Genomic DNA, 26,402 nt, shown 5'->3' on the forward strand with positions numbered 1-26,402 from the left:
GTCTACTGAAATATAGTCCTCTACAGAACCTGGAATGAAACCCAAGGTTCTCAAGTCTCACTGTCCTGTAACAATTTGCAGGGGTTTCATGAACATTTGCTGAGAGTGTCTCGTTCTCCTCTGCAGGTTCACATAATGAGATCACAATCTACATTTGCTCTCAGTTACTGCATGAGCTCCAGGGTGCTTTAGTTGGTGGATTTCAAGGTACTAACCCCGCTTGCCACATCATGACACAATAATACATGATGGAGTCGGTATTTTCATATTGCTTTTTAAAAACCTAGGAAGTTACACATAAGCACAACCCATACGCTTACAGAATGTTCATAATATTATATTCAAAATGGATCTTGATTCTTCCGCAGGGACTCCTACTTGTCCGTCCTGTGCACTGAATGAGGCAGGGGCCCAGTAGGGAAAAAAAAAGTAATATATTATCATGTAATATCCAGAGTGCATCATCAGTTGATGCACTAAGAGGCTCCATTAAGGTTCTATGTTGAAACTTAATTCTGCCATTTCCTAACTTTTGAGTACTTGACTCGCAGTGTTAATGTTATTTTAAAGTAGTTTTCTCTATGTAATTGATTTATAGTTCCATGTGGCCAAGCCCCTGGAGACCCTCAGCTGAAACAGACTGAGGCAATTTCCATATTGCCTTTTAGCAGTGTACAGGGGAGAAAATGATCTCTGGAGGAATGCTCAGGGAAAAAAAATAATTCTCCATGCGTAGGTTATTTCATAATTGCAAATTGCAGGATTCCTTGAACCTTTCCCTGAAGTTCTGGCTCTCATCAGTCAGACAGTATGCTGGATTGGGTCACTCACTAGTTTTATCCGCTGTGGCAATTCCTCTCTTTAGAACTCAGATTCTTCCAGATCCGCTGAGCACAGGCTTGCAAGGCAATAGACCTTGCCACTTGGTACCATGTTGTACCAATTTTGCACTGAGTCTGCAAGTATTTAAACATATTGGGAACAGGGAATTTTTTTTATAGTCACAAATCTGTATAGCAACTGGATGTAGGCAGTCTGACCTAGTGGGTAGGCCACCAGAGGAGGGCCAGAGGCAGGAGGCAAGGTCCGAAGTACCCAAACTGAGGCGAAATTCCAGAAGCAGAGTCCAAGTCACAGGCTGAATCAGGGTCCTGGAGTTAAGTTATCAAAGCCAAGGGGAATTTCTGAAAAGCTGAAGTCCAGATAATGGCCATGATACCTCTAGGGCTCTTTGACCATGCCAATCTTGCCCAATGGGCACCCACTTTCTCGCCTGCCACATCTTGTTGGTAATTATTATGAATAGGGAGGCTGTCCTCGAGACTGTTTGGACACGGTCCTGATGGACCCCACTGAACCTGGAACACATTTTCCCTCTAACGCCTTAGTTAGCTTGGTTTCCAGTCATCGCTGGGGTCTCTGTAGCCCTAGCTCTGTGCCCCCTGGTGCTGGGGTCCGTTCACCCCCTTAGTCTCTGCACCCATGGCGCTGGGGTCTGCTCACCCCCTTTGTCTGTGCACCCCCTGGCACTGGGGTCTGCTCACCCCCTTTGTCTCCATGCCCCCGGCGCTGGGTTTCCCACACTGTAGTGCCCACCCCCACCAATGAGACCTCCTCCTTCCCCAGTAGTCTCAGCCTGATCCACTGGTCTTTAAACAGCAACTAAAATATGAACCCCTGGGCTATAACATAACATAAGCAGTTTAGGGTGTGCTCTGACCCTTTAAATAAGTCAAACTTCCCCCCCCAGCACTAAGTGCCTTACAGGCCAGGGTACCTGGTGAGCTCCTGGAGCCCCATTAGCCCTGAGTGCCGCATATCAAGCAGCCGCGTCTCTGGGTGATTCCTCCCTGGAGGCTCCTTCCCCTGGCTGCTGCCAGAGAACTAACCCTTCCTGGTCTCAGCCCTAGGGTTTATATATGCCCAAGCCCTGCCTTCTTCCAGTCAGCTGACCAGGTGCAGGTGCAGGCTAATTCCCTTGTTAGCCTGCTGCCATAGTAACCTGCACCTGTGGGGAAGGTTTCTGTCTGACTCTTAGGGCCCTCTCCCTAGGTAGTTTCTGCTCTTAAAGGAGCAGGCACCTTAGTGCCCAGCAACACACACAATCCACATTTTATTGACTCCTAGTCTTTCACCTTCTGATAGCTATGTAACCAGTTTTTTCCAAGTCTATACCCATGGAATCACATTTTATAAAACTACTTTAAATTAAGTCCTGCCTCTTTTGCCTCGCCTCCAAAATACTTAAAAAATTATTTGAAGTTACAGCACCCAGACAGGAATAAACCACTCACTTACGGACTGGGTGATTAAATGTTTCTGAACCCAATTAAAAATACTGTGTCCTAGTCACAATTCAGTAAACATTTACTTTTGTGCTTACTGTTCCACAGGATAGAAGATGTGTTTGCCTCAACTCTGCTGAAAAAGGCATCATTCAATGGCAGTGCAACTAGCTACTATTCACTCCATTCCTTCTGCTACACACCACCAGAACCTGTCTAGAGGAATCACTAGCAGAGGTTTCAAAGTGTATGGGAGACACAGAGGATCTCCTTTGATTAGCCCTGTGGTTCTCAACATTTTTTAGATTCAGGCACCCCTCCATAACTTTTCTGAATTCAGTACTACTTCATTTAAAAATGCCCTCTCTCAGCTTTCATTTATTTTTTGACTACTGAAAAATAATATAGCAATTTTTCAGTGGCAAAGAATTCAAAAAGACAGCAACAGGTCAGACTGTGTTTGATCCCTATTTGAAATCATCACACACAAGAGAAAGCATTACAAATTGCTTTCACGGAACATAGCTCAGGGGAAAAATGTTATGAAGTATTCATTTTACAGAATTCCCCACTAGTGATAATGAAGCATCTAGATTTTCTTCTAAATAGTTCTGTCCTACTCCAAGATTGTAATATTTTTTTTAAAACAAAAACAAAACATAAAGAACCTGGAGGACAGAGAGTGGGAAGAATACTGCATTGTTACAATCCATAAGCAGAAGAGCACTTGTGGAATCTCCTTTTGAACGATGTAGCAAGTTGATGTTCATATTAAGAAATGGACCATAATTAAAATGACACCACAAAAATAGATATGGCCATTACTATTATATAACGTACCCATATCATACTTTACACTTCCATAGCATTTTCAATCTTTAGAAATCTAAGACATTTACAAAAGGTGGAAAAGTAAATTTGACCTCACCTGATCAGATTTTCACCTGATCTCAACACTGAGCAGTACATCAAGTTCATCTACCTCTAATGAAGGGATACCTTCCTTATTTTATATCCCCTACTATGTCATGATTTCAGTGCAGCTTCTGGGATTCAGGTCCCAGATCTAACCTTTTGATCTAACCCCACCATTCACAGGCAGACAAGGTTCTTTGGGTAGATGTGATATCTTTTATTAGACCAACTAATTGGAAAAAATGCTCTTTGTACGCTTTCGGGTACAAACACCCTTCTTCAGGCATACAGAGAGTCTTAATAACATACACACGCACCCACCCCCCAATCATACTCCCCAACACACACCTCCTACACAATATACAAGAGTAAGACTTTATTTTTGAACTGTTATACAATCACCTCTATATATGCTATGCAAACACACATAAATCAGGACAAAAATATTTTTTAAATAAAATTAAAATACGTTACAGCATGTGGGAAAGACTTACCTCAGCCGGATGAGGAGCGGAGCCGGCAGGACGCCGTGCCGGAACTGGAGCATGGCACAAATGAAACCGTAGTGGACGGGAACACAGTGGCGAAAAAAAAAGGAAAAAAAACTGCCGAGCCAGGAGAAGCTGGGACAGGCTCCCATGTCGGCGTGGGCACACTTTGTAGCTGGGGCCAATTTGCTGCCTAGATACCTGAAGCCAGGATAAAAAGCCTGGTGGGAACTCAGCAAGGGGGACCGGAAGTAAGGTCCCCGACCAGCCTGTAGGGGTCAGATCTAGAACACAGTCCCAGTGCAGGGACATGGTGGCTGCCCCAGGAAGGGGCTTTCTTAAATAGTCAGAGCCAGAGACAGCTCCATAACTTCCGTGAGGAGACTCCATGGATATCAGATATCTACAGCACAGACTGGATCCCGGCAGGACCAAAAAGGACAAGGACCAATGAACAACTGACCCATGGCAAGTATAAAGCCTGAATTGGGAGTGGGACGCCAGGGGACAGGACAGCCCGGGATCTGCAAGACGCATAAATAAGGCAAGGTGCAGTAGGGAATACTCAGATCGAACAACATTCCGATCCCACTGTCATAAATTTAAAGGGCCAAGACACCCAAAATGCACGTGGTACCAACTCTGGTGGCCCAGGGAATGATTTCCTTGGTTGGTGCTAGGCAGGGTGTAGGGGGGCAGAGCCCCGAGCAGGAAGGACAACCAGGGCGACTGAAGGAAGGTACAAGAAGGGACGGGACAGACCATCTTCCTCCCCATTGTAATAATTTTCCAGCAAAGATGTGGCAGGCAAGACCCCCTGGGACACCAACCAAGGTACAACCCATTAACAAGCCTGTTTCTTCCTTAAAGTGACGGTGAAGCCGGAAAAGACCACACAAACTCGATGCACAGGTGAACAGCATGGGAGACTACATAGTAGATGTTTGACTTTTGGTGTACGATTTGGGTTTTTTTCTGGTACCAAGATGGCAATTTCCACCCCTCCCCCCACAAGAATACTTCTGGGGGCAAGGGGAGGGACTTCTGGTGGCAAAGATCAGGGGTTAGGGGGTGGGACTTCAGGTCCCAAGATGGTAACCAGGGGGCAGGGTAACTGTCAAGGGGCAGGGCTACTATTACAGCTCTTGACAGCTCACCAAAACTCATTAAGGGGCCCTCCAGCCAAAATATTTGCCCACCCCGATCTAACTCCACAGTAGATTAAATATTTGTGTCTTGGTTTAACTCTGGAGACGGTAAGCTTGCAGAAACAGCAGCTGGTGCATGAGAGAAAATGAAACAGGAAATTGTGTATTTTATTAAACTTTTCAAAATAAATTGTTATTTTTGTTTTGTGGAAATACCATGTTTTAAAAATAAACTTTTAGAGGTTTTGCATTTTATACACATTTTTTTCAGTTTTTCTGCAAATACCCTGAAATTTTTGAATGAGAATACTTTAGGGGGAAAAAAACGCATTTTTTTCCCAAAAAGTTTTGATCAGAATATTTAGCCATCTTCATCCCTTTGAAAGGATCTGATGATATATAGTTTACTTCCTTTTTCAGTAAGGAGTAAAAATTATTTAGTCTTTCATTTTGTATACCATTGCCTTTTACAAGCTATTTTCACATATACATATATATGCATCACGTTCACAGTATGAGTTTTGACTGCAAAATCCACAAGCTTTGTATGTGCATATTGTGTCCCTCACAAAGGAACTCTGATCTTGTTTGGCATCCCTGTGCTATACTGTAATAAATATTAAACAATAAGCAGTATTTGGTATGTCAAAGCAACAGGTCACATTAGTATAGTCTTCTTAGGGTGCAGAAGATAATTATAAAAAAAAACCTCCTGCTAAACTTAGTAAGAAGTCAGCAGTGGCAATGATTCCAGCCAAATTTATTTCTGGTGTGGATTACTGATTTTTAGTCATGGAACTCTTGCCAGTACCCACTAATAGAAGAACTGGGGCATAATGAACAGATTGAAGGTGAGAGGAGAAAAATAGAAAGGAGACAATTTACTTGTTTTATTTCTTTTTGCTGTTGACAGGAGTTCAAGTTTGGAGCGCTAATAACATAAAACAAACAAACAGTTTGGCAGTAAGGTACAACAAGTCAGTGTACTCTCCTTTTCAGTGGCGGGATATAAACTTTTTTGCAGATTTCAGAAACAAGCTCTGTTTATCTTGAGGGAAGAGGAAGAAGAATATATGAGTTATCTGTGAAATCTATGTTCAAACTAGCTAGGGTTTGGCAGGTTTATCTGGAAGTAGTCACTGAGGCCCTAATCCTCCAATGAGTTTTACCCTTTCCCCCACCCAGAACACATCCCAGGATTGCCATCTTGAACACACTCCAAGTAAGCTGCTCACTTCACTTCATTAAGACTCACTGCATCTGGACATATTTGTCTAATAATGACCCCTTCTGATCCCTAAAGTATTGAGAATTGTTTTTTTAGGATGCAGTGACTTGTCCATTAACAACTGGACATGTTTCTAAATCTGAATAAGTCACGCAATCCGCAACTATTAGATTTATTGGTCCCTCAATTTAGTCTTCTGAACAGGTTCCCTAATAACACAATTTTCAAGTGCTTCTCCTTGGAGTAGCAAAGCATCCTTCCTTGATAGTTACGGTGTACATACAATTTTGAAGGACATCTGAGATGGACACACATGTGCACACCCCTACCCTCTCTCCATGGATGAGCTGGGGCTGGCACCAGAGCAGCAACAGGAGTGTGAGCATGAGCTTGCTGCAACCCTTCCCCTCCCCCCGCCCCACACAGAGCCCAGAGCCAGCATCTGCCAGCCACATCTGCAGCTGGAGCAGACAGCTGGGCTGGGCCAAGTCGGTAAGTATGGGGTTCCTCCCCCTGGCACCAACTATAGCTCAGAGGTCTCCATTCCTCAGCAACGATTGACACTGCTGTGATCCGGGCACCATGAGGACCCATCAAGGCACACCCCCCTATACACATGCCCCCCCATACACACATAAGTATGCCCCTCCCCTTGCACATGCATACACACACACACAAGCACAACCTTGCAGCTCCCAGGAACTCTGATGGCAGGGTGGGATGGGACACCATGAAGCCCTGTGGACACAGAGAGCTTCCCCTCCCACTTCTGGCAGCCACCCAGGTCCACTATATGCAGCCCATGCCTCGGTAGTGGTCCCAGTAGCAGGGTATGAGGTTGCTGGCAGCAGGTGGCCATATTGGCTCACCTTACACAGCTGCCTGAGCCCTGGCCCTAGACTCTTCCCCTGGGCCAATCCTCACCCCAGGCAGTCCGCTTTCACCAGCCGCTGCTCAGAAGCTGGGATGGACAGGTGTGGGCAGGGTGGCACCAATCCTGGACTTTTGCTTCAATTTGCACTCACTGGTTGGTACAACTGGAGGGTCTGTGGAATCCAGGACTGTCCCAGGCAAACCAGGACATATTGACACCCTATGGATAGGGGATCTAACAACTATCCAAAACATCAAGCACAGCTAGAAGAAGGAATGTGCTGCTACATAAATAGGTATATAGGCAACCATTGATCCTCTGAATCATGGAGTACGTATTAAGAGGTCTAGTCAGGTGCCTGATGAATCCGCTTGTGGCTGAAAAGCCCAGTTCAAGAGTGACACAGCTTGTTACAAGTTTCACAAATATGTGTGTTGTCCGAGCGCGAGTCCAAGTTTACAGCACAGTGCTTCTTTCTCTCTTGATTTGCTTCCATCCACTGGATCAAAGCAGCTTCATATTGTTCTGCACCTAGCTCCAGGTGCTCCCTCCAGATCACATAGGAAGAGGCTATGTAAACACAAGGCCCTGTTGTTAATGTAGATATGCAGATTAAATTGGTTAGGACATTCATGACAGCACTGTACACAGAGACAATTTGTGTTTAATGTACAGTAGTAGTTATTTATTTAAAAATTTCTCTTTTCATGCTTTGTCTTGATATTCCAATAAATCGGTGTGGTACAGATGTCTTCACTGCACCAAGTTACTTCAGTGTACAAATAAAAAAAAAGCTACCACAGCTGAGTGCTAAGAATAAATGCTTTTCTCCCCACCTCCTCATCTGGAGTATGAGAGCATATTCTACAGTCAAGAAATGGTTATGCTTCTTCTACAGGTTTATTTAAGTTTCAAGATTGGCAAAATAACCTGTTTCACATATTCCTGATGATTTTTTGCATTATGCTCAGCAGCCTGCTCACCCTAAGGGAAACAACAACATTGTTCACCCTTAATTGAATAACAAGATTACTTTACCTTAATCTGGGTTAATTTCTGATTAAGGCGCTGATTCAGCAAGGTGCTTAAACACATGAATAGTTCAACTGAAGTCTGTGTGAATATCAAAAAGTAAACACGAGGTTTCTATTACCATTCACAGTTTCATTTACAACCCTGATATTTAGATGATAATTTATAGTGTTGGGCAATCAGCTGTAAATTGTACTGTATTATCAGGATCCAGGCACATCCTGTAATCATTTTCTCCTAGCACTATGGTGCATATAGCGGTTTACATAAGCACTTATCCTAAAGTTCAGCTTTACAGAGAAACACAGTTAACCTCAAAAAGGTCATGTTTATGTGATCCCTACCCCTCAGTCACATCGTTCCAAGTGACACCTTAAATTACATATGGGAGAGTCTAGTTTTATTGACTTTGCACACATTTGATAGCACTTTATGTAGCCTGTTGTACTGTTTCCCTTGTGAATTTTCACATATACATAAAGAGAAAAATATTGTTTAAAAACCGCACAGGAAAGCATGAGTGTGAAAGCCACAAGATCGCCAGCAAGATGCTGTACCAGATGCTATTTTTATTTAAAAAAGCCAAATAACTTTGGATAGATAGTATAGGGCTAATGAACTTGCAACATCAGAGGCAGAAATCTTCTCTTCCATTAGATAGTTACTACAGATTGTATCATAATCTAGCAGGGATAAAGCGATGGCAGGCAGGGAGAAGGGTTTGGGAGGAATTGCGTAGAAATGTAAGAAAACATCTTGGTATCCCTGCTCCCACAATCTTTGGCTTCTTTACCAAGTCAAACAAGTTTGGTAGTGGTAGCTTCTCTGATGCAGACCCCTGCTCGTTAAGACAACAACCACCCTCAATTTAAAAAAAAATCTGGGTGGTGGCATCTTTCATTCATTCATGTGGACTGGATATGAAATCCTAGTGACCCAGACAGAAGTCACCCCATATCCCAATCACTTCAGCCACTCTTGTCTTTGAATTGGTAGGCTAACAAGAGTTGGCTGGAATGATGTTGAACGTAAATTCTGTAGTTAAAAAAAGTCAGTGCTGGCAGATCTCATTGGGCACAAATCCAATTAAAGCTTACAGAAACCTTGCCTGAATGATGACTGAAGATTGGCCCCATAAATGTAAATGGGGAATTAAAAAAAAAGAAAAACCAAACTAAGCAAATAACCCCAACCCAAACATATGTAAACATATGTAAAACCAGATCAAAATGTTTCATCAGGTAAAAAAATTCTTTAAAGGCAGCTAACACTAGAGTGTTACCTTCAAAAATAAGACATACAAAATGCCTTCAAGTATTTGAAACAAGTACACATTAGGTAGTCTACCTCCTTAGCACTATGGGAGCACTTGGGCATACAAAACATTTAGGAACTATATAAGCTCAGCTAAAAGTTTTTGGCAGTTAGAATAATAGAAAATTAGGGTTGGAAGGGACCTCAGGAGGTCATCTAGTTCAACCCCATGCTCAAACCACAATCATCCCCCAACTAGATCATCTCAGCCATCCCAGTTCATGCTTTGAAAAGTTTATGCTTTTGCTGAAGATTCTCCTTATTTTATACCCTTTAAAAACATATTTTCTAAGCAATTCAGAGCCTAGGACAAAAATGCTAAAATCTGATCATTCAATTTTTCAATCATTTTCATTTTGGTCCTTACCCATAAAAGCATCCGCCAAAATACTGCTCCACCTCCACTCAGAGCACGTGCAGACACACACATACACCCACATACCCACACCCACATATGTTTAATAGCCAAATTTTCCAAATGGACTTGCAGTAGTTCAGCCAGTAGTAATTTTGATAAAGTCAGAGTTCTGCCTGAGAAAGACAGTGGGATTTGGTCTTATATAGTAGCATAAATAAGGGCGGGGGGATGGGGGGGAAGAAGCAACTGGGGAAGCAGTCTTGGTGTTGCCTCTGTGTGTTTGGGGAATGGGAACACAAAAAAGCTGTGACCAGAGTACTGTTCTGGGTATCACATGGCTGCCCAGGGTACAGAACTGGCCAGCTATGCCTGTAGTCTTATGCTCTTAATAAGGAATGTATATCACATTAGAAATGTGTGTAGGCATACATGAGAAAAGGTGTGCCCCTCAATGAATTTAAGTGAATGCTAAAACTTCCCTTTTGCCTTTTTTAGAGAAACAATATCATTAAAAAAAACCCTTGCACTAAGACAAAAATCTATAATTATAACACGGAACAACTAAGGGCAGCAAAATACCTCCTCAAATGTGTTTCCTAGATTATGCTTTAGTATTTGAAAAGTGAAGAAAACGGGCTATTAAAAATGTACATGGGTTAAACACGTTCTATTCAGCATTTATTGCTCCTAGCGCTGTTCTTGATATGATTGCTAGTATACTTGTCTAACAAGTACTTTACATAAGGGCGTAGAGTCCCCAAAGAAAGTTTTTGCATTGGCAATATAGCTTCTCGCATAACGGGAGAAATACATACATAGGAACAGTACAAGTTTTTAAATATCCTGTTTACAAGTAGGCTTAAAGTAAACTTAGAAAAAGTTTTTTAGCATAATATATGCACAAAATAAGTATTTGCATAATTTAATTACTTATGGCTAATATCAAAGGCCTCTCTCTACCTACACTGAGTTAGCAGTTCTTATGGAAGGTGGTCTTAACCAGCATTTTATTTCCGCTTCCAGAAACATACCTGTTTCCAATTAATACAGATTGGACCAGGGTTTCTCTCCTTCCACTTTCAGCCTAAGTAGGCACTCAAGTTGAGACCTATGCTGCCATTATTCAGTGTTTACTAAAGAAGCATTAACCACAGTGGTATGTCACATTTTTACAGTGATCCAGTCATCTAATCAATATAACTTCTTGGTATCTAGCTAGAAGTTAAATGTAAATTAGATGTTTAGCCTAAATAAAAGCTTCCCAGTTGTACCACTTTCCTGTCCCATCCACACAAGTCAAAACTCTATGGATATTAGCAAACAGGAACAGAAAGTGAACAACAAGTTATCTGTACTACTTCTACCTGGGAAAACATTTTGCTACAAGGCTTTAAAAATTAGAGGTGTCTTGGGAAACAAGAAGCCAAGCTTTGCCATTTTTATTCCTGGACCACTGTCTTAGCAAATATCATTTTATGCATGTCATTACCTGTGTTTACATCTTCTAGCACTGTTTTGTAAACAACTGATCATTTGATGTGCAAGTATCATAAGACAGCATAAAGTTTTATACACATGGTTCCACTTGGGTGCCATTCAGTTTGCTTTTGCTTTTGTTCTTAGAAAGAATTTTCTTGTTAAAGATGCGTGTTAGCGTTGCTCCCTTCTTTCGTGTTTCATCAGACACTGGCTGCTGTAAGTAAACAAGATCATTGTGCGATTGGCTCATTCCTGGATCCTTCTGATGGTGTCGGCGGCGGAAAAAGAGTTTTGCACTTTTTTTCAGAATTCCACCTGCATAAGTGAATGACAGAAAAAAAAAAGAAAAAAAAAATCGGGGAGATTTTAGGTAACCTTTGTTTTGGACCAAGGCCCAATTGTGTTTTTAAATAGAGTAGCGCAGCTCCAGTTTAAAAACACAAACTGATCTTTAGTGTTTGCATTTAACCTGCATCCTCTTGCACATTTGGTGCGCAAGATAGCTAGGAAACAAAGAATGTTGTGAGCTAATGTAAAAAATATTAAAAGTTCTACATGTTAGAGATCAATGCTACATCTGTTTTTGATTTTAGAAATATTTTTTCCATAATACTTAACTATTTGACAATGCAGGTAATGTACAGGCAAATTTAGCTAGATGCAAACTTTTTCAGTCCATACAAGGTGCATGCTACTGTATTTCCCCCCCTTCACCCATCTCATCCTTCCCAAGGAGTACACTGGGGAGTTCTAGCCTCTTAATTAGTGGAAATATATTTATTTGCTTCCCTGCACTCCATGCAAATGTTGTCATGCAAACAAACACTCTGACTGAGATTACAGTTATTATACACTTGCATAATAATTATAGTAAACAGTAAAGTCATAGAAGAAACAGTTAATCTACTGTAAGAGCAAAGAAGGATTCACTGATACTGTTGGGAGTACTAAAGAAAATGCCAGTTTGCTCTTGGTCCTCAAAGAAGGTGGGTGAATGAAAGGAAGAAAAGCTACTGTAAAGAAATGGATTTAGGAAAAAATATTCTTATTTGTGACCTTCTGAATTCACCCACTTTTTTGAGCTAATCTGCAAGTTTTATAGGATTCTCTTCCCTACTTGCTTAGTGCCAGTTGCTCTTTCAAGGTCAGAAACACCACTTATGAATGTGCAACATTAACTGTGTGCTGCAGCAATTCAGGAGTTTTGGGTCCTCTCATTTAATTTAGGTCCCAGTCTTTTAATACAGTTAAGTACAACAGGAAGCACAGCATGCGATGAGGAAGAGATAAGCAATGACCGGGAGAACACGTTCAAAAAGAGGGCAGTGGGGGAGGGCAGAGAGAGGAAACATATTCCACAAGCCACACCCAAGAGGTGTTTGCTATATTAGTGTTGATTTCTGCTGAAATAATAAGGGTATAACCAGTTATGCACAAAATAAAGGTGGCATTTTAATTCCAAATACAGGCTCGCAATGGCATCTGCAAATAATGCCTTTTGATCAATGCTATGTTCAACATACATATACAAGTCAAATAATGTATTCCATGTCAGGGGTCGGCTACCTTTTCAGTCTGCGGGACAGAATGACTCAGTTTGGGTTAGAGGCAGGTAACACATGAATGGCAGGCACTAGGAACCAATTGGCACCGGCACTGCTTTTCCCTGCAGTGGCAGAGGGGCCTTGGCAGCAGTTGCTTACCCCTGCCACCACATTGACACATGTCATCTGTGGACATTCCCCTCATGCCCCCTGTGGGGGATAAGTGGCAGCAGTGGGTGCTTTCCCTGTGCATCCACTGGGAAAAGCAGTGGTAGCAGCTTGGTTCTAGTGCCCACCCACACCGCACACAGCCTGCATCTGACCTGAACTGAATCAATCCGACTGCTAAAGCCCCACGTCTGTGGAAAGGGTCAAATGGTTCTTCAGGCTACATCCAACCTGTGGTCTGTAGGTTGCCAAACCCTGTTCTAGATGTATCTGTCACCTTAGCCAGCTACAGATAATGTTGCCCAGCAGTTGCCACAATAAAAAGACCCATCTTCAGTCTGGGCTTACCCTTTTCCACGTTTGGGATCTGTCTCAGATTCCCTCCCCCAACAAAGAGCCGAGCCATTCTGCTCTGCTGTTAAAGTTCTTAATTCTTTGAAGTGCTTCATGCATGGAAGTAAGAGCTTGACATCTGCCAGGGGACAGATTTCATGGTGGAATCAGGGACATGGCTGTTACAGTTCCCTGCAAAAACCACCTGAATTTGGCAAAAACTGAAAGTTTTGCAGTTGGCAAGTGGTGTTTCATTTTGCATATGCTCAGTACATACTCTTTAGAGTTCGGCAGCTCACTCCAACCCCACTAAAAACTCTTGTCAAGATGGGTTATTGAAGTGACAGGTAATGTTTTTATGTCCCAATCCTGTAAATCTTCCCCTCCCCACCCCCCTTTTTTTTGTGCATTTTTAATAAGGTAGCTTGAGTTGCTTATTAGTTTGAAACTTTTCCCTGGTAGCTATATCAAACCTGTTACATAGTCATTCCAAATATAACCAGAACCTCAAAGTAACTTCCTGTTCACAACACAGGTTATCAGTAAGCCTTTCATTACAAGAGCGTGGATTGTTTCTGGGAGACGTTTAACAACAAAAATGTTAGAATTCTGTCTTCAATAAATGAATGTTACTAGCACAACTGAAACTGTGACGTGAAGTACTAGCATGGAGTTAGCTGGTTCTGATATAGACCAGCACCAGCTGAATTGGTCTGAAGGTGAAGGTCTAGCAATCTAATTTTCAAATGACAACTATTTTGTGCAGAACTGATTAGTGACCTTTTCATCTATTCCTTCTTGGCAGACTTCCAGCAGATAGAAAACTGGTTCTCAAAATGAAGAAAACTTAGCATAACTTACTGGGGTCCCAGAAATCATGACATCCATCTAATGGAGCTCAGACTAGTACAAGAACAAAGTATGGTCTACACTGACAACTTTCCAATGCTTTTCAGTCACAACAGCTTGCATCCACGTCTCTAGCACTGGAACCCATCACTATAGGATCTTCATGCCATTTGTTGTTGTTACTTACTGTGAATGTATAAACCAAAAAAGCCCAGAGAAGCCTTTGCATGATGCTGTACTGGAAATTAGCTGTGGCTGCTCCTACTGTTAACGGAATGTCTTTGTCTACAGACTTGTCCACATAGGAGCTTTTACACATAACTGTTGTGGAAAAAGATATCCCCCCCCAACCACTGCATCCACACAGCAAGCTGTTCCCTATGTCAGTCAGAGCAACTGCTTACATATGGCAGGGATATACATGTGAAACACTACTTTGCTCTGCTACTGGGCATTGTGGGACTTGTCTTGTTTCCTTCAGGTATCCCACAGAGCACCACAACAGGAATTCTGGGACTTGGGGTCTAACACAGATTCTCAGGCTCCCTTTCCTGCCATCCTGAAACTCATCTGTTTGGCAAACTACTGCCACTCAAGCTGTTGTCAGCCAGTTTAAATAGGCTCCTGCTCTACTCTGTGATGCTAACTTGTTAACAAGCAGAACCTGACGGAGTTGTATGAGAATCATGCTACTGGGTGGCTTCAGCTCTGGAAGCCAGCTGCCACTCCACAAAGCAGTTTTGACCCCAGGAGTGGTGGGGCTATGACAGTGCAGGGCTGTGACCAGCCCCAGCAATGCTGGTAGGGCACACAGCTGGGAGGGGAGCTGCTCCAGGGCTGGGATCTTGTGGCGGTGACTGTGTGGTCCTGAGCCGGGGCAGAGCTGCAATTCACTGCCCGCACACCTCTAAAGGGGTCTCCGTATAAACCTGCCACAGTGATGCGGGCGGGGGCTGCTGGGAAATGGAGTCCGGCCACTGGCCAGATCTGCCATTTTGCTCACCCCTGCCATAAGCACTCCTCTAGCAGGTTCAGAAAGCATGTGGCCAACTGCCAACTGGAGCCTCGCCACCCAACCAAGATCAGTCTGCAGATAAATTAAATTTAGCATGATCAGATCAACTGTTGGAGCTGTTGCCAGATGCATGCAGTGCTCTTAAAGTTTTATGGGGCAGATCACAAAGCTTCACAAGCTCAGGAGGTTACTGCTGGGTTTCCATACTTGGGAGTTACTGAATTGTATTAGGGCAACTGCTGAGAACCAGGCATGCCTTGCTTCCAGAAAGACAGACAAATAGATACACTTTGTGTAAGAAGTGAGCAGCGTGCTTTTAACATCTTATGAGTGAAAAGGCGATTTTTGTAGCTTTTGTAATTGACACTTAGATTAGTCATGGCTTCCAAGAGCTTTTGTTTAAAAGTAAGCAACACAAAGAGTCAAGTAATTTGCTGTTATGAGATCATATTCCCTCAAATCACAGACAGATTTTTGGTCGGTTCCTAGATGCTACAGGGATGGGTGCTACAGAAATGTAAAGAGATGTCAGGAAATAGCAAGAACCACTCACATCTCTGCATTTGTTATTTTGAATCCAATAATCACAACCGGAGAGGGGCAGAGAGCTCTTCCTGTCTTTATATCTCCATGGTATTTGTACAGGCAATGGATTTACAGTTAAAATGATTTGCCATTATGGTCTACTCTGATAAGAGGTCTCAACGTAAAATACAAAATAAAAACATTTTTTTGAAGGGCAGGGGGACACAGGGAAGAAGAGAACAGGACACAAAGTTTTGCTTAACTTCTACAATAAGCATCTCAGTAAAGCTACGTTTTCTTTAAAAATATTAATATATTAAAGACAAGGCAAGAAGAACTTACTGTGTAGGCAATTAATTCTGGTTGGCATAGTAGTCCTCTTAAGTTTACAAAGGGAATGGGCAAGAAAGATGAAGTCAGAAAGGTAAGAAGTAAAAAAACTGAAATATGCAAGAGTAAAATAATAGTATGACTTTTTAACCATTAACACTATGTGATGTCTAAAAAAATAGAAAAAAATACATTTGGCAAATGCTCTCTCTCAAAATGACTGAAGAGTTTAAAGACCAAAAATCACGCAAAAGCCAAACTTTTCTTGAATTATCAAAACTAAAAATGAAAGCAGGTAGGGAGGGGAATCATGTTTCTGTTTTACTTCACAGAAATAATTATGCTGTCAGACAGCAAACATACAAGAGTATGAATCTGTAATGAACCATTTGCTTTGCTTTTCTGCTGAGCACGATACTGACATCCATGCACTATTGAAGAATGTGACACTTCACCTCAGTGATGCACTGTACCTTTTAGCCTCTGTATTGCATCATGACGCTGCAATGCTTTTCCTTCGTAAGAGAGGGTGAAATGCTGAGAACTATTATTTTAAATAGACTTCAAAAAAAATTCTTTACATTGGATTGTACAAAGATGAGAGTATTTCTGCATTTAAAGAAAACAAAGCTAAGCTACAATTGTTTGTTTGGGTTTATTAATTAATTAATTCATTTTCAGATAAGTTTTGCAAGAGTTCAGATGTTTAGTGAAATCGCAGATACAGTAATTTCTAAATTACTAGGTCTCATCATGGTACAACTAAAGCACATGCAAAACACCATCTTCCTTTCTTCCACTAAGCTCTTCCTAGCCATTAGTATGTCAAATTACTCACTCAGCATGAGAGATTCAGGTCAGTGGAAAAAAAAAGGCATGGTGTGGTGGGGGTGGGGAGAAACAAGACAGGAAAACCATGACTGAGTTGGAAAAACTCTAAGGCCCCTGGCAGACGTTCACGATCCCAGGCTCCCCCTGTACCAGGAAGTTGAAAGCATGGTACCTGGCAATCAGCTGATTGTCAGCTCGGCCAGGGACCAAACTGGAGACTGGGACCAGCCCAGGTGTCTCCACGGGTATGACAATCAGCTGATTTTTGTCTGGGTCCAGTGACTGCACTGGGGTCTGGAACATTTTTATGGCTCATTCCTCATTTTATGGCACCTTAAATCAGGTGTATGCATAGTCATCCTTCTTATTTATGCTGTGATTAACACCTTAATTGCAGAAGGAATATAACATGTAGAGGAAGCCTAAGATACACAGGAGATCTCTTTCAGATATCTCTCTGTTTGGGGCAGACTTTTTAAATGGTATCTGTAAAAGCCAGGAAAAGAAGGCTTAACATGGGTGGGCTGCACAAGAATTGTGTTAGCTCCTAACGTGCAGCTGTTAGACTTGTTTGTCATTAGTTAAGGGGTAGCAAGTGAGAAGGAGTCAATTGAACCAAATGCCCCCAGCACACCTTGTCTTTATTAGTCTCCATTTGACTATCCGTATACTCAGAACACAAGCAGTGAAACTGCTGCATTTCAGACATCAGTGGTAAGGAGAGGGAAGTGGGCTCACAGGGGAAGAAAGGGTGTTGAGCCATAGGACCTCCTGGGTCACTTGCAGCCCATAGATACTCAATGTGCGTATCTACATGTGCATGTTAATGTGCTGCAATAAACTCCGGTGCTTATTGCACTACACTATATTGCTCCTGGGCACACATTTGCATGTGCACATGGGATCACAGCACGTTGAGCTGGGTTGGAGCAGCCCTGGCTGGCAAGAGGTCTGGTAGGGGGTCAGCCTGCCAGCCTGGGGCTGCTCCCCCCAGCTCAATGTGCTGTGGAGGGGCTGGCTGGGGCATGAGGGTACTTCAGCATGGGTCAAGCTGGCAGACAGCCTCCACACTGAAGCACTCTCATGCCCCAGCCTATCTGCATGTGAGCAGCAGCAGAGTAAATTAGTTTACTCCAGCCTAATAGAGGTGCATGTGTAAACGCATGATGTTAACTGTGTAGCAAATTAGTTTACTGCACAGTAAATATCTAGTGTAGACATGCCCATTTAAGAAGAAACTATAACAGTTTGTCCCTTATTTAGAAAAAATAATCACAGCCTATGTTTCAATGTTTTAGTAGTCCTAATGCTTTAGAAAAGGATTAGAAGAAAATAAAAAAGCTAAAAAGGGAGAGAGGGAGAAACTGTTCAAATAGGTAATTTAATGTGTACAAGCAGCACTAAATGACTCAGGGATATGAGTATGCCTTTTGGGGGAGGGGTGTAGAATGGAGAAGTTACATACTTAGGAAAGATGGAGAGAGAGAGAGGAAGAAATAAGTAGTAACTGTCGATTTGTGCCATTGTCACCATCATACACATGGGCTTCCATTACTATAGGTCTAAATGGATAAGGATCAATTTGCATCAAGAAACTGGCAGTTTGGTCAGCAGCCTGATCAGACAAACCAGCTGGCTAGACTGGACTGAGAGGGAAATACCCTATTACTCCTGGTGTGTGTCTTTTCAATCCTTAAAAGAGGCAAAGTGCAGGGCACCTGCATTGTTCATGTTGTGGTTAAGTAGAGGACTCTAGTAATCAGGGCTATCATTTTGGTGCCTTTAATCAGAACCAAATCCACTCTGAGAAAAAAGGGAAGGAGGCATTGACTAGTACTGCTTGACACAGACCAGCTACAGGAGTCAGTTGTCTGATACCATACTAAGCATCTGTCAGAAGATGTCACCTACCTTTAGGTTTTTTCACACTCCCTGATTCAGAGACGCTTAATGAACTCCCAGACGTCTCTTCACAGTTCTGGTCTAACAGTGCATCGCTGTTCCATAGCTGGCTGCCATCATCCAAGCCCCAGGTGCTATGGTTACTTTCCTGTGGGTCAGTGGCAGGTAGTATTTGTGAAGCAGTCAGCGATAGCTTTTCATCTGAGGGGACTTCTGTGGTAGAGTCCTCCACAGTGAAAGGGTCTTCTTTACACGAGCCATCCATGGCTGCTGCATAGTCCATCATCAGCGCAGCTTCACTGTCCTGAGATAAGGAGGTCTGTCATGGAGTGGGGGGAAATACGAGAAAGAAATACATAGAATGTTTTCTGGAGAAACAGTTTTCATCCCAAACTCTCATTATATTTTTATGTTTCTATTTGCATTGCCCAGAGGCTGCTAGAAATCTAGCATTGTACTCTTTGCTCCTTCTTCCCAGCATGGAACTATATTAACTTTATCTTTAACAAATGAACTAGGCTTCGATTAGATTGGTAGTATTTACTTGAATCTAAATCAACCCTGAATTTAAGATGACCTCCCTTTCCAGGTACAGAATCCACAGCACGGAAAGCAGTGGCTGGAGGGGTCAGGTGACTAGGGGAGGCAGGAAGCCCCTTTGCCCTCTGTTCCCCCTGTCTTCCCCCTGCAGCCTTCCTGTCTCCACCTCCTGCCCCCGCCACCTGCACTCCCCATCTCCAGCTCCCCAGAGCCTCTGCCCCTCCCCACAGTATCTGCCTCTCCTCCCTGCCTTATTGTCAGACACTGATCAGGCTACAGTCCCTCCCCAGAGCACAGCACGTAGAAGCACAGCCCTTGCTAGCCGCATAGTAGTTGGTGCTGTTGATTGGCTCGGCAGGCAATGCAGCAGTGTCTGGGCAGGAGATGGAGTTTCCATGTGCTCTGTGCCAGGGAGGGAATCCAGCCCAAGTTGGAGCTGAGCTGCACCTGATAGTAAGCGGTGGGGGAGCTAGAAGTGCAAAGGGGAAACAGTTGTGTGTGTGGTGGGGGAGGATGCTGCTATGGTCTGACTCAGGCTGTGACTTTGTATGCAAAATCTAAGTTGAGGGGCTTTCCTCCCCGTATTATGACTGAAGGAAAAACCTTGTCTTAGATTCGAGTAAACATGGTATATTTTATTTATACATGCACACACACATACACATGCCTAGTCACCACTAGTCAGTACGGCTGCCTATACATGTGCTCACTGGCATTCTAATTAGAACAATTAATCGAGTCTGCTCCACATTCTAATTAGAATGCTTTAGCATTTCTAGCAGACACAGGGCTGGAAGGGATCTTGGAAGATCATCGAGTTCAGCCCCCTGCCCCAGGGGTAGGAAGTCAGCAGGTATCATGGGATCCCAGCAAGATAAACATCCTGATGTCTTTTGAAGGTGTTCAGTGTAGATGCTCGAACCACCTCCGGCAGCAGTCTATTCCAAACCTTGGGGGCTTGGACAGTAAAGAAGTTCTTCCTTATGTCCAGCCTGAAACAATCATGGAGGAGTTTGTGACCATTCAACCTTGTCATCCGTTGGGGCACTCTGGTGAACAGATGTTCCCCCAGGTCCTGATGAGCACCCCTGATAAACTTATAGGCGGCCACCAGATCACCCCTGAGCCTGCGCTTTTCCAGGCTGAAGAGTCCCATGGCTCTCAGCCTCTCTTCATAAGGTCTGCTTTCCTGACCTCTGATCGTGCGCGTGGCTCTTCTCTGCACCCTCTCAAGCTTCTCCACATCCTTTTTGAACTGTGGAGCCCAAAACTGGATGTAGTACTCCAGCTGCGGCCTCACCAAGGCTGAGTACAATGGGAGAATGACATCCTGGGATTTACTTGAGAAGCATCTGTGGATGCAAGCAAGCATTTTGCTTGCTTTACTAGCAGCTGTATCACACTGCAGGCTCATGTTCATCTTGTAGTCAATGATGACCCCCAAGTCCCTTCTGTCCATAGTGCTAGCCAGCGTAGCACTGCTGAGCCTATAAGGATGCTGCAGGTTTTTCTTCCCAAGGTGGAGAACCTTCCATTTTTCAGTGTTAAACACCATCAGGTTCTCATCTGCCCATTTCCTGAGCCTGTCAAGGTCAGCCTGGATTGCCCTCCTGTCCGCGGGTGTGGACGCTTTACCCCAGAGTTTGGTGTCGTTGGCAAACTTGGCCAGCCCGCTTCTGATACCAATGTCCACATCATTAATGAAGATGTTAAATAGTATAGGCCCAAGGACAGAGCCTTGGGGGACCCCACTGGTCACAGGGCACCATGACGATTGGCTTCCATCAATCACCACACTCTGGGCCCTACCGCGGAGCCAATTCCCCAGCCAGTGGATTGTGGTGAGGCCGAGGCCTCAGTTAGCCAGTTTTACTAAGAGGTGATCATGGGATACCAGATCGAAGGCTTTTTTAAAGTCAAGATATACGATATCAATCTCCTCTCCTTTGTCCAGGTGATAGGTCACCTGGTTGTAGAAGGAAATGAGATTGGTCAAGCAAGACCTACCCGCAACAAACCCGTGCTGGCTATCCCTCAGAATGTTGCCATTGGCCAGTCTGTTAAGAATGGCCTCTTTGATAATCTTTTCTAAGATCTTCCCTGGGATAGAGGGCAGGCTGATGGGCCTATAGTTTGCCAGATCCACTTTCCCCCCTTTCTTGAAGACAGGCACCACATTGGCCTTCTTCCAATCATTGGGCACCTCACCAGAGCACCAGGAGTTCTCGAAAATCTGTGCCAGGGGCTGAGCTATGATGCTAGCCAGCTCCTTGAGTAGCCTGGGGTGTAAACTGTCAGGGCCAGCTGACTTGAAGGTGTCCAGCCTCTCAAGGTATTCCTTCACAAGGTCAGCATTGATGTGGGGTAAGGAGTCTCCTTCACCCAGGCCTCCCGGTCCCGTAATGGGCAAGGGTGTCCCATAGGACTGGTGAAAGACCGCCGCAAAGTACCCATTTAACAAGTTGGCTTTTTTCTGGGTGTCAGTTGTCCCATCTGATTTAGCAGGGGGTCCAATATTGCCCTTGCTTTTCCTCCAGCTCCCCACATATCTAAAAAAGAACTTTTTATTATCCTTCATACTTGTAGCTAGTTGGAGTTCCCTTGCAGCCTTGGCTTTCCTGCTGCAACATCATGTGTATTAAGCCCCCACACGTTTTAAAATGGCCGTGGGACACTTTATCTAAACCTCCTCAAATGAAGTTTAGATAAAGCATCCCACAGCCATTTTTAAATGTGCGGAGGCTTAATACACAGGACAGTGAGGGTGAATTAGATACTACCCTCCCCCTACCACCTCTGAACACGTATATAGGCAGAATGAAACTTGCATAGCTGCAAATCCAAAGGAAGAAGTGAGAATAATTAATTATTAGTGGCTTCAAGAGCTGCTCTAATTAAAGCATTTGTAGCATCACGTGTATCAGCATCACCATGCTGAAAAATAAATGAGCTTTAGTTAAGGCGCCCCTGCTGCAATTTTTCAGCACAGGGATGCTGATACACGTGACACTGGAGTCTGCTGGAGCATGGTAATTACCACGTTCCAGGACTCGATTAATCAAGTCTGCTCTGATGCACTGTAATTATAGCACATTGGAGCAGCCTCCCTGCATGTGTATAGGCACCCACTGAGACGATAAGCCTTTTTGGGGGCGGAGAGGAAAACATACCACAAGGTTGAATGGTGGAGATGAGAACATGCATTAAAGGGCACAAGTCTTTTCAGTACACAACATTAAACAAGACCATGATGTTCAACTCTACCTTGGACACTCCTGATATAATAATGGTGCTTTTCTTTCTAGGTGATTTCAGTTTCTGCTTTGCAGACTCACTTAACTGTCGAATGGCTGCTTCAGCAACTGGATCACTGCCATTCAACACCAGCAGCTCTGAAAAGAAAGGAAAGTGTTTATGGTGGGGGGAAAAAAAAAAGAAGGCAAGAACTGAAGAACTGAGTTCAAAAGCAGGAAGAGGGGAGGTTGAATTGAATTTTAAGAAAAAAAATACAGAAGTTGTTTATACAAATTGCATGTACCCCAGTGCAATCCAATGGATCATTTTGCTGGTAAGTTTCATTATTCTCACTCCTTCCTTTAGATCTGGGGCTATGCACATTTAATTCTTCAGCTTCACATACAACTATTTGCAAAATGCCTGAAGTGGCCTTAAAGGTCTATGGAAACTCTAATTTTAAGTGTTTAATGTGCACATACCAGGCACAGCAGTGCAGGGACTGAATCTACTCCTCCTTCCTACCCTGATTTTGTCCTCAGGCCAACAGTTTCTTATCTTCCAGCAACTTCTTTGACTGCTGAAAGAGCTAGCTATGCTGATTGCAGGCTGTCCTACATGCACTCTTGGCTACTCTGAGAGGAGGAAAATGCCACTGCATGTCTCATTTCAAGCTAGATATGATGATCTCATGAATCTTTCCAATTAGCAACTTCCATGACTCTTCTGAAGGATGTGATGGTTGTTGTGATGAGAAGTGACAATTTACTTTAAACGGAAGGAGCTACAAAATAGAATCCAAACTAAAGATCCCACAACCCACACCATGAATTTTAACATTTTTTATCTTGTATTAATCATGTGATTTATAAAGGTAGAAAAGCAGGCACAGCAAGGATACACAACTTGCCCAAGGTAATTCAACTTGGAAAAGAATCCAGCCTTTTGATTTTCATGTGCTACCTTCCATCAAGTTAAGCCCAAAGCATCCCTTCTGGTTGGCAGGCTCGGTACTAGCCCAGGTGGCAATTTCTGAAGTTTTCCCTCCCAGTTTCATGTATTGTAGCCTATGGTGAAAGGGGTTTAGCAGATGTGGACTAGATGGTTTTGCCCCTTTTAAATTCCACAGCCTGACTGCTGCTCTTTTCCCTTCTCTCATAGCAGATTGTTTCTGAAAAACGAATTCCTGTCTTGACAGACGTCTGCTGTAACCCACTGTTCTTCCTCTCTCTGTGACCTCTGCTAACACAAACACTGCAGTACGTGATCAAAGGCAACAGCCTATGGGTGTGCTGTTTAATGGATTAGGTTAATCCAATACACAGCAGAGACATAGGTACACTAGTTGCAAGCTTCAGATGTTTTCCTTTTACCTGTATCTGAAGATGATAAAGTTTTGCTGACTGGAGCACCATGACAGCTAATTGCTTGAATAGAAAAATCCTTCTCAATCACCTTCACCTTCACAGGAGTTTTCACAGGAGACTCTGAAGAAAAAAAAAAGTTTCCCTATTATTTTTCTCTGTACACTTTAGCAGTAGTTATTTGTTATACGTGTCTGGAAAAAAAAGTTCTTCTCCCAATGTAAACTTAGCTTTTAGAAGAAGCCTAATGAATTTGCAATAGAAGTCACTAATAATATAAAAAGAACTCTCATGACATTTTAAAATGAATGAATTCTGTTTAGAAGATTATTTAAGTATTATTAAAACATTCCAGACAGAATACAGGTGCCTTAAAACTGACACAATAGATTTAGGAAAACAGGGCATGTATACAGGTGCTCCGGGAGTTGGGGGGGAGGAAGGGGGCGGAAGAATGGTACTTAAATTAGAGCCACTTTAATTAAAGCACCGGGAACATCACATGTACCAGCATCCCCATGCTGATAAAAAGGTGGTGGGGTGCTGAGTGAGCTTTAGTTAAAGTGCTCCCACCACCATTTTTCAGCGCACATGATGTTGCAATCTGCTGGAACATGGTAATTACAACACTTCAGCAGACTCGATTAACTGAGTCTGCTCCAACACGCTGTAATTATTAGTTGACTCACTGTCCGTAGTTTCTACCCTCCTCACTATTTTGGTGTTTTAGGTTTTGTGCCTATTGCAGAAGGGCTAACATCACCAGACACATAGTCAAACCAGACACTGCAAGCTTCTTCACACAACACTGCTGATCCACTTTAAAAATAGTTGTGTAGTTGAGGATTAAGGAGAGGCACAGCCTAGTCCGTAATAAACTCTGCATCTCTGGGCAGTCTCTGCAAGACTCTGCAAGACTTGAGCAGTTTTACTCATTTCTCTGGTAGTTCTGTCATGCAGACAAGCATCTGCCAGATACCAAAAAAATTGTTTTGATTGTGATTCTGATCCTGAAATCTTAAGGTCTGCTTTGTTCAAAATTCTACTGAATACCCTAACTCTTTAATGGCTGTGGAGTTATCAGATTGTTCTGTAGTACGGATTCCTGACTCATATACAAGCTACATGCTAGCATAGATTGGCATTATAGTGTTGGGGAAGAAGAACAAAAAAATTATTAAAACTAAGTTTAAAACGGTACACAGTACTATGGCTCAGTTTGCATCTTCTCTCATCTGTACATACATGGAGGGGACAAGCTGCAGAATCAAAGAAAGAAAATAATAGTCTAAAATAGGGCTTGGAAGCACACTCACCACTTTCTGCCACCCTCACCTTCCATGAGTACCTGAGACAAACAGCTATATCTTGTACGAGAGCATTGAAGATAGTCAGTGTCACCTTTTTGCAGGGACAGACTGATTTAAGTCAACTTAACAATTGTACAAGAAAAGATACAAATCTACTGCATATGGGATATCTGTAGTAGCATCATATTGTCCACAATCCCCCCCCATTTAGATATTCACACATATATACATAAAACCCAAACTTCACAAGACAGAAACCTCAGATATTCAAAATATCCACTGAGAGAAACCTCAGACAATCCTCTCTCACCTGATTTGTCAGGAACCTAACTCTGTTTCCACTAAAGAATCCTTTTGGTTGAGCTCAGTGGCATTACAGCAAACATCATGCAGAAGAAATTTTTTTACTTCCCGTCACAAAAAACCCAGATAGATCTGGACAGCATTACTATTTCTGCACCTGTCCCTCCACAAGTAACAAGCAGCATGCAAACATGTGCACACATACTCTCTTCAGAAACAAACCTAGATTTACATTTTAAGCTTTAACAGTCTCCTCACCTGAGCTTAGAGGAGAAGATCTTCCTTCTAGACGAGGTTTGGTTTTTACAGCAGTGACAGTAGTGACTACAGTGCCACAGGGCATCACAGTTCGATCCTTCTCTACCTTAGTAGCAGGGAGTTGAACAGGAACTTGCCAGGACCTTAACTCACTGGGTTCAATGTAGGAGAACTAGAAAGAAAAAGAAAAAAAAAAAAAAAGAAAGATCTGTATTTAGAAATAAGAACTGAAGCTTAAGAGAAATGGGCATGGTTTCCATAATTCCAGCTGCTGTCCCTTTCTTCAGTTAAAATACCCAAATTATTCCTTAAAAACTTTTCCCTTTAGCAATCACAGCTTTTATTTGGAAGACAGGTAGGGTCAGATTCAGTGTTACTCTGCAGCTGCATACACTAGTGTTAAAGCAGCACACAGCTATTCTGATTTAGTAGCAGTTCACATCCACTTTGAGCTGGTGTGAATATACACAAGGCAGGACCTGCACTCTTCTGACCCTGAAAGCCCAAAATACAAGCATGTTGATACCTCTGCCGTGACAGATCCTAACACAGGGCTACCACAGCTGGGTCTGCTGTTCAGCGTAAAGCTCTGCTGTCCGGAAGGCTGCTTCTTGAACAAGTCTAAAGGTACTGTTGCCCATGCTGAAAAGGTACCTAAAATAAATGGGGAAAAAACACCACTATAAAGCCACATCTCAGCTTTCAAAATGACCATATCAATAAAGATATTGATAAGGTTCGAGGGAGAAAAGTAAAAGACCACTGCTACTTCAGA

The 26,402-nt window shown here is 43.0% G+C and overlaps 1 protein-coding gene across 1 annotated transcript in view; it reads right to left on the bottom strand.

Annotated features, from left to right (window-relative positions):
* Positions 1–5,704: 5,704 nt before the first annotated feature.
* C2CD2 (C2 calcium dependent domain containing 2) overlaps positions 5,705–26,402 on the bottom strand; it is a 64,704-nt gene continuing 44,006 nt past the window's right edge. The window contains exons 9-14 of the mRNA XM_006274587.4: positions 26,154–26,281; positions 25,628–25,799; positions 23,766–23,879; positions 22,423–22,550; positions 18,628–18,937; positions 5,705–11,436 (exon numbers count right to left, since the gene is read on the bottom strand). Of these exons, the coding sequence (XP_006274649.1) occupies positions 11,210–11,436; positions 18,628–18,937; positions 22,423–22,550; positions 23,766–23,879; positions 25,628–25,799; positions 26,154–26,281 (1,079 nt within the window). The 3' untranslated portion in view covers positions 5,705–11,209. The remainder of the gene's footprint in view (positions 11,437–18,627; positions 18,938–22,422; positions 22,551–23,765; positions 23,880–25,627; positions 25,800–26,153; positions 26,282–26,402) is intronic.

This window comes from Alligator mississippiensis, chromosome 1 (genome assembly GCF_030867095.1).
Source record: "Alligator mississippiensis isolate rAllMis1 chromosome 1, rAllMis1, whole genome shotgun sequence".
Lineage (NCBI taxonomy): Eukaryota > Metazoa > Chordata > Crocodylia > Alligatoridae > Alligator > Alligator mississippiensis.